A 16,418-nucleotide genomic window follows, 5' to 3' on the forward strand; every position below is an offset into this window, starting at 1 on the left:
TGACCATTTTCTGAATTTTGATATCAGCACCTGATATTGTCACCTTATTTTCTAGTGATTGCTTTTGGATCACAATGAGTTGATTAGAGGATACCACAGCGTGTACCTCTTTTCAGATGTTCTTTTCTAGCCTTTTGATTAAACACTTGTCTGTGTTGCTTCTGATAATAAATGTACTGTGATATGAAGCCTGCTACTGCAGCCACTCATGACATCCATGCATCCTGAATATTTGTAGAACCTTGATTCACAAGTTTGTAATTAGATCTTGTTTTTCTTCACTCCAATCATCCCAGGGGCCTGAATTCTAGCAGTTTGCACAATTAAACCAAGCAAGGAACCATAGTTAGTAGCAAGCCATTGACCAATTTCCTCCTGAATGTTTACTTCAGATTCATTAATGACTGGTCCTCCAATGTATATCTTCATTGGTCAATGCTGGAATGAGCCCAGGTCAGACTGGCTGCAGTATCTGTGACCAAGTACACATACCCAAACAACCTTCCTTAAAAATGGCTTTCAGGAAAACCTTCAGATCAGTGTTGTCTTCCTTGAACCAACAGCAACCTACCATAATGTCGGGCATATTGATCTGCAAAAAAATCGAGCATCCTGCCCTATTGGTTTACCTGCTTAGTTGAATTTCTGCTTCAAGGTTTCAGTGTACCCATGGACAACTGCACCAATTCATGGAGATACCAAGTTAATGCCTTTCTTAAATCTGATGCTCACCTTATTGACTAGGCTGTCAGTCTTGGCCAGCCACTAATCTACAAAAACTGAAAATCTGAAATAACTCCAAAATTGTTGACTCTGCCTGGGAGCAACAACCTCCACACTCTGCTAGTTGGAATATTGTGTTCCCTTCTGGGCTTAATTATTGCCCAGAAGGGCTGGTGGATATACAATGGTACACAACTATGCAGCTTGTGTCAGACATGTTGCGCCCTATGATTCACTTGCACAGGGCCTTGGTCAGATCCTGTCTGGAGTATCTACTGTGTCCTGTTTTGGGCATTGCATCTCAGTGAGGATATGTTGACCTGGAGCAGGTGTAATGCAGATTCACCAGAACCAGGACTGAAAGGGTTAAGTTGTGAGGGCAATTGCATAAACGGGGCTTGTATTCCCTTGTGTTTAGAAGATTAGGAAATGAGCTGATCGAAGTGTTTAAAATGTTAAAAGAATTCAATAGGGTAGATACAGAGAAACTATTTCCTCTGGTGGGATGAATCAAGAAACTTGGTGACATCATCTTAAAGTTAGAGCTAGGCCATTCAGGAATTAAATCAGGAAGACCTTCTAACAAAGGATATTGGAAATCTGGAATTCTCTTCCCCAAAAACCTGGAGGTACTGGGAGACCATTGGAGATTTCAAGACTGAGATCAATAGATTCTTGTTGGATAAGTGTATCGAGGGATATCAAAGGACAGAGAGAGTTTCCAATTTCTATAAGCCTTTGTGTGAAGAAATGGGTCCTGATTTTGCCCCTGGTTGACCTGGCTCTAGAACTTGGGATGTGCTGTGCAAGAGGGAATGAATGGAAAACCAACTGAGGATGTTTCCACTTGTGGGAAAGTCCAAAACTAAGGGTCATAAATATAAGATAATCACTAATAAATCTAATGGAGAATTCAGGGTAGAGATTGGTTAGCTTACAGGAAACAGAGAGTAAGCATAAATGTGCCATTTTCTGTTTTGCAAGATGTAACAAGTGGATTGGTATGGGGATCAGTGCTGTGACCTCAGCTATTTACAATCTATGTAAATGACTTGGATGAAGGGACTGAATGTATTGTTGCTAAATTTGCTGATGACACAAAGATAGGTAGGAAAGTAAATTGTGAAGAGGACATATGGATTCTGCAAAGGGATATAGATAGGTTAAGTGAGTGGGCAAAAATTGGCAAATGGAGTATAATGTGGGAAAACGTGAAGTTGTCCACTTTGGCAAGAAGAATAGAAAAGCAGCATATTATTTAAGTGGAGAGAGATTGCAAAACTTTGAGATACAGAATGATCTGGATGTCTTTGTACATGAATCACAAGAAGTTAGTATGCAGCTACAGCAAGTGATTAGGAAGGCAAATGACATGATGGTGTTTATGTTGCAAGAGGAACACTGGAAGGGGAATAGAAAATAAAAATAAGGATATTTTGCTACAGTTGTACAGGGTATTGGTGAGACCACGTCTGGAGTACTGTGTACAGTTTTGGTCTCCTTATTTAAGAAAGGACCTAATTACACTATATTACATTGTGCAATTGCATTGCATCAGGGGTAGGCAGGAGAGTGGAGTTGAGGCCACAATCAGATCAGCTACGATTTTATTGAATAGCAGAGCAGGCTCGAAGGGCTGAATGACCTACTCCTCCTAAATTATATGTTGTAGGAGAAATTTCATTACCCACATGATGGTGAGAATCAGAAACCCTTTGTCTATGGTTAACAGGCCTGGGCAACATGGTTCTTCCACATCTTCATAGTTCAGATGCATTAGAAATAATGGTGAATTGACTTTACGACAAAATTAGATTTGTTCTATCCACCAACAGCGCCACTCTCTTGGAGGCACCCACAAGGTTAACTCTTCCTGATTCCTTTCACATTTCCTTGCCAACCTGCTGGTGTGAAGAGTGGATAGCTGAAGCTGTCTTAATCATAGTATCATCTCTAACCCTACAGATAATTAACCAAGATTCAACTGGCCACGTCTTTTGTGGGTGCTGCTCAACCACTTTTGAATTGGAAAGGGAAGTGTGCCTCGAGGTCTATAGGGCCTTTGGGATGACAACAAATGCCCTTATGGACAAATACAAACATATTCCATATCATTGAACCATATCGACTAACCAAACTCTCGAGTCCCATGCGCTTTGCTAGTTAGTGATGATGGTATGCTAAAATGGCTGAAATTATATGAGGCTGTATATACCAAATAAATAAAATACAATGAACACAATGCCTGCCTACCGTGAGGAATTCCGATTGCAAGATTTCATTACGGTTTCAAAAATAAATATTTACATTTCTACAGTGCCTTGCAGAAGTTTGGGATGTCCTTTATAGTCAGTTAAGTACTTTTGAAGTCATGGAGTGAATTTTATGGCCCACAGCCAGCATATTTGAAGGTGGGAGTCATGTAAAATAAAACAGATGACCAGTCCACCCCTTCCCACCCTCCCCCTAGTTGTTGCCCATATTACTTTGGGTGGGTAATGCGCCAGCCAGCCTGCCCGCACTTAGGCTTATTGAGGCCCTTAAGTTGCCAATTCTCCACCTCCGCTGTAATAATTTGGTGGGCGGGGGAAGGTGGAAGGAAAGTGGCCAGCCCACTATTTTTCTAACTCGTGCTAAAAGGCAGGAAGGAAGGGGTGAATTACATCCTTTGGGGGATCCCCTGTGCCCACCGGGGCAAACCCCCTTTTGCGCCTCCCCCCCCAGGACTTCTGTGCCTGAGGGGCAGAAGTCCTACTTTGAGCTTGATAAGGCTTCTCCCAGTGTAGTATCACTGTGGAGCAGCCCCCTTTAAAGTTGGCAAGCTGCTGACTGTCTTTTCTACTGGGGACGGTGGACAGTATGCCGCACCCCCCCCCCGCAAAATTCATCCCCCCCCCCAAAATTCACCCCCAGAGTCATTAACAGCACAGCCCATTGAGTCTATGCCAGTTCTCCACAGAGCAATCCAGTCAGTTCTATTCCCCTGCCTTATCACCATAGCCCTGCAAATTTATTTCCTTCAAGTGCCCATCCAATTTCCATTTGAAATCATTGATTAATTCTGCTTCCACCAATCCTGTGGGCAGCAAGTTCCAGGTCATTACCACTTACTGTGTAAAAATGTTCTTTTGCATATTCCCCCTTACACCCTTCCTTGAATAAGGGCATGACATCTGCCACTGTCCACTGCTATTCTGCACTGTGCTGGCAGCTCCCGCAGATCTAGGGAAGATTGGAAGATTATGCCAAGCCCTTTCACTATCTTCACCCCCACTTCCCTCAGCAGTCGTCACTTTTGTGATGTAGTCAGGAAAAAAGGGCCTGACCTTCTCACATGCAAGCTATTCAACTTATTCAGTTAATACAACAACGTCATTAGAGTTGCAGCCCATTTGATAAAATTCCTAAATTGAGAAAGAATCACATTTATGTGACCATTCCCAGTAAGTTCATTGATTCGATTATACTGGCATTTTCTTTTGATTTGTCCCTCATTGAAGTTTTACCTCATCCCAATTAACTCATTAGTTATTAACTATTAAAGTGATATCAATCCAAAAGGCTGGCAGTATGATCAAAAACATAATATGATTTCATTCAGTTTGTCTCCCTATTGCACCAAGATGGATAAAATCAGAATTTTAACAAGTGCCACCTGAATCCACTTGATTCTTTTAAAGATCTTTTGCCTTTATTTCCCAATCCCTTCTCTTCTCCTGAACTCTTGATAATCTTTTAAATGAAAACCAAATCAACAAAATTGGGAAAAATCAGGCACAGCCCCTAATTCAGGTCAGCTGTAAAACCAAGAACAAAGTTTTAAAGGAAACTTACAAACTTTAAATCAAAATGTGATTAAAGGGGTCAACAAAACACCCCAGTCCCCGCGGCGCCCACCGAGCACGGAAGGCCTCGAGAGTGCCAGCAGACACCGCGTGCTCCTTCTCCAGGGACATCCGGCAGCGAACGTAGCCGCGGAAGAGGGACAAACAATCGGGCGGGACTCCCCCGTCGATCGCCCGCTGCCTGGACCTGTTAATGGCCAACTTGGCCAGGCCCAGGAGCAGGTTCACGAGGAGGTCCTCCTCCTTCCCGACCCCCTTCCGCACCGGGTGCCCATAGATCAGGAGCGTGGGGCTGAAGTGCAAACAAAACAACAATAAAAGGTTTTTCAAATAACTAAAAAGGGAGTGCAGCCTACAACACCCTATGTATACATGGTCCACGGACTCCACAAGACCGCAAAAAGGGCACGTGTCCTGAGAGTCCGCGAACCAATGCATCCTCTTATTATAAGGGACTGCTGCATGCAACACCCTCCAACCCAGGTCTCCGATAGAAAGGGGGAGGACACCTCCGTAGAGGGCCTCCCATCGGGGGCCTCCGCCGCCGGACGGCAACAAGGCACGCCAGGGCGTGTCCGGTCGACGGACAAGGGCGAGAAAATGGAAGGTGTGCAGCAGCAGTCCGTACAAAAAGCTCCTCTTTGCCGTGCTAAAAGGCAAAAAGGAAGATATACAAATATTGAGTTGAGGTAAGGAGTTAAGGCAGGTGACTGATGGCATGATTGAACTCTTGATCTTGGGGTTACAAACCCAGTACCATAACCACTTGGCTATTTAGGCCAAGCCAAAAAAGGAAGATATACAAATATTGAGTTGAGGTAAGGAGTTAAGGCAGGTGACTGATGGCATGATTGAACTCTTGATCTTGGGGTTACAAACCCAGTACCATAACCACTTGGCTATTTAGGCCAAGCCTCTTCTCCTGAAGGTGTAGTATCTTAATGAGTAGTTACATTGCTAGCAGTCCCCACTGGTACTTTGTTTGGGTGATTAATGTTCATGTGCGAGAGTGGATAGTGAGTATTGGCAGGCTACTCATTCAATGTGGATACCTCGGCCAAGTCTCCTGCCCTCACATGAGTTCCACACATGTTCACTTTCAGCAGGGATGTAGCGTTGGGACATTGGTAATATCTTGACAAAGGTAAAACAATGGATTATACTGTAAATGAGTAGTAATATATATATAGAAGAAATTTATAAGGCTGGACTTCAATGAGGAAACCTACTGACATTAAAGGCATAAATATGATTGACTTTTGGACATTAGCAGAATCTTGAGATTTAATTAGAGAATGTGATTTTCTCAGTAGCACCTATCTATTAGAAAAACAGAAATCAGTATGGCAGAATCCATATGATTTTGTGAAAGGGAAACCATGTTTGACAAATTTATTAGAGTTTTTTGAGGACGTAATCAGCAGGGTAGATCCAGATGTAGTATATTTGGATTTCCAAAAGGCATTCGATAAGTTGCCCATAAAAGGTTATTTCACAAGGTAAGAGCTTATGGTGTTGGGTCTGATAAATTAGCCTGGATAGAGGACTTGCTAACTAAGAGGAAACAGGGAGTTGAGGTAAATGGGCCATTTTCAGGATGGCAAACTGTAACTAGTGGAGTGCCACAGGGATCAGTGCTGGGGCCTCAACTATTTGATTGGTCAACTATATATATGATTGACTTTGAACAAAGAAAGAACAAAGAAAAGTACAGCACAGGAACAGGCCCTTCGGCCTTCCAAGCCTGCGCCGATCATATTCAACAACAAAAACAGAATTACCTGGAAAAACTCAGCAGGTCTGGCAGCATCGGCGGAGAAGAAAAGAGTTGACGTTTCGAGTCCTCATGACCCTTCGACAGAACTTGCATTCGAGTCCAAGAAAGAGTTGAAATATAAGCTGGTTTAAGGTGTGTGTGTGGGGGGCGGAGAGATAGAGAGACAAAGAGGTGGAGGGGGGGGGTGGTGTGGTTGTAGGGACAAACAAGCAGTGATAGAAGCAGATCATCAAAAGATGTCAACGACAATAGTACAATAGAACACATAGGTGTTAAAATTAAAGTTGGTGATATTATCTAAACGAATGTGCTAATTAAGAATGGATGGTAGGGCACTCAAGGTATAGCTCTAGTGGGGTTTTTTTTTTATATAATGGAAATAGGTGGGAAAAGGAAAATCTTTATAATTTATTGGAAAAAAAAGGGAAGGGGGAAACAGAAAGGGGGTGGGGATGGGGGAGGGAGCTTACGACCTAAAGTTGTTGAATTCAATATTCAGTCCGGAAGGCTGTAAAGTCCCTAGTCGGAAGATGAGGTGTTGTTCCTCCAGTTTGCGTTGGGCTTCACTGGAACAATGCAGCAAGCCAAGGACAGACATGTGGGCAAGAGAGCAGGGTGGAGTGTTGAAATGGCAAGCGACAGGGAGGTTTGGGTCATTCTTGCGGACAGACCGCAGGTGTTCTGCAAAGCGGTCGCCCAGTTTACGTTTGGTCTCTCCAATGTAGAGGAGACCACATTGGGAGCAACGAATGCAGTAGACTAAGTTGGGGGAAATGCAAGTGAAATGCTGCTTCACTTGAAAGGAGTGTTTGGGTCCTTGGACGGTGAGGAGAGAGGAAGTGAAGGGGCAGGTGTTGCATCTTTTGCGTGGGCATGGGGTGGTGCCATAGGAGGGGGTTGAGGAGTAGGGGGTGATGGAGGAGTGGACCAGGGTGTCCCGGAGGGAGCGATCCCTACGGAATGCCGATAAGGGGGGTGAAGGGAAGATGTGTTTGGTGGTGGCATCATGCTGGAGTTGGCGGAAATGGCGGAGGATGATCCTTTGAATGCGGAGGCTGGTGGGGTGATAAGTGAGGACAAGGGGGACCCTATCATGTTTCTGGGAGGGAGGAGAAGGCGTGAGGGCGGATGCGCGGGAGATGGGCCGGACACGGTTGAGGGCCCTGTCAACGACCGTGGGTGGAAAACCTCAGTTAAGGAAGAAGGAGGACATGTCAGAGGAACTGTTTTTGAAAGTAGCATCATCGGAACAGATGCGACGGAGGCGAAGGAACTGAGAGAATGGGATGGCGTCCTTACAGGAAGCGGGGTGTGAGGAGCTGTAGTCGAGATAGCTGTGGGAGTCAGTGGGTTTGTAATGGATATTGGTGGACAGTCTATCACCAGAGATTGAGACAGAGAGGTCAAGGAAGGGAAGGGAAGTGTCAGAGATGGACCATGTGAAAATGATGGAGGGGTGGAGATTGGAAGCAAAATTAATAAATTTTTCCAAGTCCTGATGAGAGCATGAAGTGGCACCGAAGTAATCATCGATGTACCGGAGAAAGAGTTGTGGAAGGGGGCCGGAATAGGACTGCAACAAGGAATGTTCCACATACCCCATAAAGAGACAGGCATAGCTGGGGCCCATGCGGGTACCCATAGCCACACCTTTTATTTGGAGGAAGTGAGAGGAGTTGAAGGAGAAATTGTTCAGTGTGAGAACAAGTTCAGCCAGACGGAGGAGAGTAGTGGTGGATGGGGATTGTTCGGGCCTCTGTTCAAGGAAGAAGCTAAGGGCCCTCAGACCATCCTGGTGGGGGATGGAGGTGTAGAGGGATTGGACGTCCATGGTGAAGAGGAAGCGGTTGGGGCCAGGGAACTGGAAATTGTTGATGTGACGTAAGGTGTCAGAGGAATCACGGATGTAGGTGGGAAGGGACTGGACAAGGGGAGAGAGAAGGGAGTCAAGATAACGAGAAATGAGTTCTGTGGGGAAGGAACAAGCTGAGACGATCGGTCTACCGGGGCAGTTCTGTTTGTGGATTTTGGGTAGGAGATAGAAGCGGGCCGTCCGAGGTTGGGAGACTATCAGGTTGGAAGCTGTGGGAGGGAGATCCCCAGAGGAGATGAGGTCAGTGACAGTCCTGGAAACAATGGCTTGATGTTCAGTGGTGGGGTCATGGTCCAGGGAGAGGTAGGAGGAAGTGTCTGCGAGTTGACGCTCAGCCTCCGCGAGGTAGATGTCAGTGCGCCAGACAACAACAGCACCACCCTTGTCAGCGGGTTTGATGACAATGTCAGGGTTGGACCTGAGAGAATGGAGTGCAGTAAGTTCAGAGAGAGACAGATTAGAATGGGTGAGAGGAGCAGAGAAATTGAGACGACTAATGTCGCGCCGACAGTTCTCAATGAAAAGATCAAGAGAAGGTAAGAATCCAGAGGGAGGGGTCCAGGTGGAGGGAGAATATTGGAGATGGGTAAATGGATCCGTTGAACTGAGACAGGACTCCTGCCCAAAGAAGTGAGCCCGGAGACGAAGACGGCGGAAGAAGAGTTCAGCATCATGCCGAGCCCGAAATTCATTGAGGTGAGGGCGTAAGGGTATGAAACTAAGTCCTTTGCTGAGCACTGAATGTTCAGCATCGGAGAGGGGAAGGTCAGGGGGTATAGTGAATACACGGCTGGGGTTGGGATTGGAAGAAAGGGTGGGGACGGAGGAACAGGCAGGGGTGGAGGGTCCTAGATGGGTGTTGGTGTCAATGAGTTGTTGCAGCTTGCGTTCCTTAGCACTTGAGAGAAAGAGAAAAAGTTTCTTGTTGAGGCGTCGGATGAGCCGAAGGATAAAATGAAACTGGGGGCACGCGCAGCTTTGAAAAAGGGTACGGCGGTGCTGCTGGAGGGAGAGGTCGAGTGTGTTCATATGGCGGCGCATGGCACTGAGTGTGGATTTCAGAATGTGACGGGAACAGCAGTCCGAGAAACGTTTTATGTCCCGGAGATACCTGTAATCCTGGGTGGGTTCGAAACATGAGGGGTGGAATTTCAGTTGAAATCCACGTGGGGTAAGTCGGAGACGGAGACAGTCACTGAGAAAGGAGATATGGCTGTGAAAGCGGGTTTTAGTAAATACCTTGTCAAACACTAGGAGGGAAATGGAAAGCAAGGAAGGTGAGCAAGACAACAGAGAGATACGGAAATCTTGTCGCAGAGAGGAACAGAACTTCTTCAAGGAGGTAGGCATTTCTTGAAGAGCAGTGGCAGTCAATTAAACACAGAGATAAAAACAAAAAAACTGCGGATGCTGGAAATCCACAACAAAAACAGAATTACCTGGAAAAACTCAGCAGGTCTGGCAGCATCGGCGGAGAAGAAAAGAGTTGACGTTTCGAGTCCTCATGACCCTTCGACAGAACTTGCGTTCGAGTCCAAGAAAGAGTTGAAATATAAGCTGGTTTAAGGTGTGTGTGTGGGGGGCGGAGAGATAGAGAGACAAAGAGGTGGAGGGGGGGGTGGTGTGGTTGTAGGGGCAAACAAGCAGTGATAGAAGCAGATCATCAAAAGATGTCAACGACAATAGTACAATAGAACACATAGGTGTTAAAATTAAAGTTGGTGATATTATCTAAACGAATGTGCTAATTAAGAATGGATGGTAGGGCACTCAAGGTATAGCTCTAGTGGGGGTTTTTTTATATATAATGGAAATAGGTGGGAAAAGGAAAATCTTTATAATTTATTGGAAAAAAAAGGGAAGGGGGAAACAGAAAGGGGGTGGGGATGGGGGAGGGAGCTTACGACCTAAAGTTGTTGAATTCAATATTCAGTCCAGAAGGCTGTAAAGTCCCTAGTCGGAAGATGAGATGTTGTTCCTCCAGTTTGCGTTGGGCTTCACTGGAACAATGCAGCAAGCCAAGGACAGACATGTGGGCAAGAGAGCAGGGTGGAGTGTTGAAATGGCAAGCGACAGGGAGGTTTGGGTCATTCTTGCGGACAGACCGCAGGTGTTCTGCAAAGCGCTCGCCCAGTTTACGTTTGGTCTCTCCAATGTAGAGGAGACCACATTGGGAGCAACGAATGCAGTAGACTAAGTTGGGGGAAATGCAAGTGAAATGCTGCTTCACTTGAAAGGAGTGTTTGGGTCCTTGGACGGTGAGGAGAGAGGAAGTGAAGGGGCAGGTGTTGCATCTTTTGCGTGGGCATGGGGTGGTGCCATAGGAGGGGGTTGAGGAGTAGGGGGTGGTGGAGGAGTGGACCAGGGTGTCCCGGAGGGAGCGATCCCTACGGAATGCCGATAAGGGGGGTGAGGGGGGGGGGGGGGAAGGGAAGATGTGTTTGGTGGTGGCATCATGCTGGAGTTGGCGGAAATGGCGGAGGATGATCCTTTGAATGCGGAGGCTGGTGGGGTGATAAGTGAGGACAAGGGGGACCCTATCATGGTCTGGGAGGGAGGAGAAGGCGTGAGGGCGGATGCGCGGGAGATGGGCCGGACACGGTTGAGGGCCCTGTCAACGACCGTGGGTGGAAAACCTCGGTTAAGGAAGAAGGAGGACATGTCAGAGGAACTGTTTTTGAAAGTAGCATCATCGGAACAGATGCGACGGAGGCGAAGGAACTGAGAGAATGGGATGGAGTCCTTACAGGAAGCGGGGTGTGAGGAGCTGTAGTCGAGATAGCTGTGGGAGTCGGTGGGTTTGTAATGGATATTGGTGGACAGTCTATCACCAGAGATTGAGACAGAGAGGTCAAGGAAGGGAAGGGAAGTGTCAGAGATGGACCACGTGAAAATGATGGAGGGGTGGAGATTGGAAGCAAAATTAATAAATTTTTCCAAGTCCTGACGAAAGCATGAAGCGGCACCGAAGTAATCATCGATGTACCGGAGAAAGAGTTGTGGAAGGGGGCCGGAGTAGGACTGCAACAAGGAATGTTCCACATACTCCATAAAGAGACAGGCATAGCTGGGGCTCATGCGGGTACCCATAGCCACACCTTTTATTTGGAGGAAGTGAGAGGAGTTGAAGGAGAAATTGTTCAGTGTGAGAACAAGTTCAGCCAGACGGAGGAGAGTAGTGGTGGATGGGGATTGTTTGGGCCTCTGTTCAAGGAAGAAGCTAAGGGCCCTCAGACCATCCTGGTGGGGGATGGAGGTGTAGAGGGATTGGACGTCCATGGTGAAGAGGAAGTGGTTGGGGCCAGGGAACTGGAAATTGTTGATGTGACGTAAGGTGTCAGAGGAATCACGGATGTAGGTGGGAAGGGACTGGACAAGGGGAGAGAGAAGGGAGTCAAGATAACGAGAAATGAGTTCTGTGGGGCAGGAACAAGCTGAGACGATCGGTCTACCGGGGCAGTTCTGTTTGTGGATTTTGGGTAGGAGATAGAAGCGGGCCGTCCGAGGTTGGGAGACTCTCAGGTTGGAAGCTGTGGGAGGGAGATCCCCAGAGGAGATGAGGTCAGTGACAGTCCTGGAAACAATGGCTTGATGTTCAGTGGTGGGGTCATGGTCCAGGGAGAGGTAGGAGGAAGTGTCTGCGAGTTGACGCTCAGCCTCCGCGAGGTAGAGGTCAGTGCGCCAGACAACAACAGCACCACCCTTGTCAGCGGGTTTGATGACAATGTCAGGGTTGGACCTGAGAGAATGGAGTGCAGTAAGTTCAGAGAGAGACAGGTTAGAATGGGGGTCATATTGCCCATCAACTAAAACATTTTGCACTTCTGGGGTCCGTATCCCTCTATTCCCATCCTATTCATGTATTTGTTAAGCTGCCTCTTAAACACCACTATCGTACCTGCTTCCACCACCTCCTCTGGCAGCGAATTCCAGACACTCACTACCCTCTGCGTAAAAAACTTGCCCCGCACATCTCCTCTATAGTTTTCTCCTCTCACCTTAAATCTACGTCTCCTAGTAATTGACTCTTCCACCCTGGGAAAAAGCTTCTGACTATCTACTCTGTCCATGCCACTCATAATTTTGTAAACTTCTATCAAGTCACCCCTCAATCTCCGTCGCTTTAGTGAGAACAATCCGAGTTTCTCCAACCTCTCCTCATAGCTAATAACCTCCAGACCAGGCAGCATCCTGGTAAACCTCCTCTGCACCCTCTCCAACACCTCCATATCCTTCTGGTAATGTGGCGACCAGAATTGCATGCAATATTCCAAGTGTGGTCTAACCAAGGTTCTATACAGCTGCAGCATGACTTCCCAGCTTTTATACTCAATACCCCTGCCAATGAAGAGTCTGACTGTATTGTAGCTATATTTGCTGATGATATGAAGATAGATAGCAAGTTACAAGGAGGATGCAAAGAATCTGCAACAAAATATAAATAGGTTAAGTGAGTGGGTAAAAATTTGGCAGATGAAGTATGATGTGGGAAAATGTGAGGTTGTCCACTTTGGCAGGAAGAATAGAAAAGTAAAATATTATTTGAATGAAGAGAGACTGCAGAATGCTGTGGTATAGGGGACCTAGGTGTTCTTGTACATGAATCACAAAAAGTTAGGAGGTACATTAAGTAATTAAGAAGGCAAATGGAATGTTGGCCTTTATTGCAGGGGGAAGGAGTATAAAAGTAGGGAATTCTTGCTACAACTGTGCAGGGCATTGTGAGACCACACCTGGAGTACTGTGTACAGTTTTGGTCCAGCTACTTAAGAAGGAATATTCTTACTCTGGAAGCAATTCAGAGAAGGTTCAATAGGCTGATTCCTGGGATGAGGGGTTTGCCTTATGTGAAAAGATTGAGCAGGTTGGTCTTATACTCATTGAAGTTTGGAAGAATGAAAGATGATCTTACTAAAACTTATAAGATTCTGAGGGGGCTTGACAGGGTAGATGCTAAGAGGCTATTTCTGTTCCTGGAGGAATCAGAGCTGGGCGAGCTTTATTTCAAAATAAAGGGTCTCCCATTTAAGATGGAGATGAGGAGAAGTTTCTTCTTTCAGAGTGTCGTTAGTGTTTGGAATTCTCTTTCCCAGTGAGCAGTGGAGGCTGGCTCATTTGATATATTCAAGGTTGAATTAAACAGATTTTTGATTGGCAAGTGAATCAATAGTTATGGGGGACAGGCAAGAATGTGAATTTAAGGCCACAATCAAATCAGCCATGATCTTATTGAATGGTGGAGCAGGCTCGAGGGGCTGAATGGCCTACTCCTATTTCATCTGCTCTTGTATTGTAAACTGCAGTCGCATTTTGCAGCTCCTCTCAATGGAGCTATGCTGCTGGTGCCCCTGAATGCTGCAGCAGCAACTTCTAACAACCACTAGTAATGTTTACAGAAAAGATTTAATAAGATCAAGTATTTCACAAGATTTCAAAATAAGGCTGGCTGTCTTTGGTCATTTATGGAATGGACATATGGTTATAATATTTTGGGTTACCAAATGATATAGGAATTTCTAGATCATTCACTTATTGTCATGCAGTGTGAAGTATATCTAACATAAAAATAGAGTTAGTTAGAGCTTAGAAATGGAGGTAAGTGACTGGAACGGATTCTTTGGTGAGAGAGCCAAGTATTCAGATATCATAGTGTGGGGTGGGCTGGTGATGTGCTTAAAAAACTTATATTGCACATGACAACCCCTGTACAGGAGGCTAATGGTGCTTTAGTCAGAATAATAGCAGGACTGGTGGAAGAGTGGTGTCACATCTCAGGCTGAAAGAACAACACTCAAAAGTCACAGATTTTAGCTACAGGTATCACATGATTTATTCCGCCATGTTAGCTAACTTCTGACCACGTGCCATCTGACCTTGGTTGACCTTCATCAGTATGCAACATGATACAGTACAACTCAAGTACCCAAATATATTTGGTTATCATTATGACATCCCTCCTGTACCGTATTGAAAGCAAGTCATCATTGTTTTGTTTGAATTTTCTTTCTTCTTCATAAGCCAGACCAGTCAGTTTAACTTTGGTGGTGGGGAACGCTTCTAGAAACTACAATTCCAGACAGAATTAATAGTCATATGGACAAAGGCAGGTTAATTAAGGAGAGCCAGCATGGATTTCTTAAGGAAAAATCGTGCTTAACTTGTTTCTTTTATGGTTTTTCAAAGAAGTAACAGAGAGGGTTGATGAGGGCAATGCTTTTGATGGGTGTACATGGACTTCCAAAAGGCATTTGAAACAGTGCTGCACAACAGTTATCATTATGACAGGTGGTAGCAGCAGTGAGGGGAGAAACAATTGTATATGATGGAACTGGTTGTGAAGAAGTATGCAAGAAGCATATATGCTTTTATCCAATTGTTTCTCTTAATGGATCTTGTTTTTTGTGGAATCACTGCAAAATATCATAAAAGATAATGGCTTCTATAAATCTGTATAGGTTATGATATTGTACTGATTTGATCTCACTCATACTGTTACAAATGAATTACCATGCATGTACATGGAATGTTTTTTGATTTGAGGAAACATTTATACCGCTAACAAAATGACCTGTGATTGCTTAAAACCGTTAGTTACCCCTGCAGATGTTAAAGTCATACTGAAAGCTTACTTAATAACTGGATGACTAAAAAAGCTACATTTAAAAAGCCACACTTTCTTTTTGCACTACACCAGTCAAGTGAATAGCTTAGACAGAAGCACAAAGTGGAACTTTATTTTTAAACTAAATTAATATAATGGTGAGATTGCAGAACGAATGCTGATGTAATCTCCTATACGTGCTATTGCTTTTTGATGTTTGACCAAAATCACAGGAAATATACTTCCTGCAGAAAAACTTTCAGGAGATACGGCCACATATAAATCATCTGAGATGTGTCCAGCCTCAGTTATAAAAATTAACAACTTGATATGTACAGTTTTACAAAAAAAAATTCTACAAAAAGCAGATTAAATTATTCAGACTTATAAAGTGTATTGCTTCAGAGGCAGGGAGCAAACTAAACTTAGGCATGTTTTATTACTGATGAAGTAGAGACAGCCGTGTTCAGAAGGAAGATTCTGTATCTGAGTACTCACAGATTGTCCTTTATATTTTCAGGTAAATGTTGAGGACACTATTGAAATGTTACCGAAATCAAGACGCGCACTTACGATCCAGGAGATTGCTGCACTTGCAAGATCATCTTTGCATGGTTTGTGTGCATTAATAATAAACCCACTCTTCGGAATTATAGGATCTAAAATCTGGATTTTCTAAAGCGCAAACAAACAGATAAATATGTCCTTAATAATTTGTGTATGCAGTACCCCTGACATATGAAAAATGTTCTCAGTGATTATACTAATGCTGAAAAGGGTGGTGTGGGTACACAGCTTGGGAACAAGAGAAATAGATGCCAGAAGAATCAGGAAACTTGAATACACCCTCTTTTAGCCCATCCCCTCCATTGAACTAACCCACTGGACTCTCAAGGAATTGAATGCTTATCCAATTCTACACCTTCAGGAAATCTGGACAAATTCTTCTGAAAACTTGGCCTAATAGAGATATCCAGCATCCTCCCAGACTGTCAAATCCACTATGTAACCATAAGATAATTGGACATAAATCCACCAATAAACTACTATAATATTCAGGTGAATTACCAACCATGAAATTACCATGAAAACCAGATAGAATAGAAATAAAAAAAAACACATATACATTTTTAGATGGAATTACTTTAATATGTGCAAATTTCTATGTCACACCTTTTTACAAAAAGGAATCTATCAAGTATCAGGGTAAGTTCCCCAGTGCAGAAAATAGCTTCTAATTGACTTCAGGAATCACATCAACGACAAAAAGAGAAATGGGGGTGGTGGGATAGGGAAGAACCATTTACAGGATCCCACTCTATCTAGCCGAATGTAGCAACGTACACCATTTGCTCACCTATTAACCAGACTGCAAAAAAGTACTAAAACAAAGAAAGAAGCTACTTGTTTCTGACAGGTTTTTTTCTGATCTTGACCTTATGGTCAGCTTAAAAGCAGTTAACCTGCAAATAATGTCTACAATGCACAGATAAAACCGATTATGTGGTCTTAAAGGGACACACCATTTACAGACAACTGTGCATCAGCTGCAGAACGCTACACAATATCCATCATTAAATATGAACTAAACTTGCTTTA

General features: G+C 44.5%; 1 protein-coding gene across 1 annotated transcript in view; it reads left to right on the forward strand.

The window, feature by feature from the left end:
- The window catches only part of LOC121271821 (protein FAM131A-like), a 77,523-nt gene that overhangs the window by 42,769 nt on the left and 18,336 nt on the right, over positions 1-16,418 (forward strand). The window contains exon 3 of the mRNA XM_041178116.1: positions 15,340-15,433. Coding sequence (XP_041034050.1) covers positions 15,340-15,433 — 94 coding nt within the window. The remainder of the gene's footprint in view (positions 1-15,339; positions 15,434-16,418) is intronic.

This window comes from Carcharodon carcharias, chromosome 2 (genome assembly GCF_017639515.1).
Source record: "Carcharodon carcharias isolate sCarCar2 chromosome 2, sCarCar2.pri, whole genome shotgun sequence".
In the NCBI taxonomy this organism is placed as follows: domain Eukaryota; kingdom Metazoa; phylum Chordata; class Chondrichthyes; order Lamniformes; family Lamnidae; genus Carcharodon; species Carcharodon carcharias.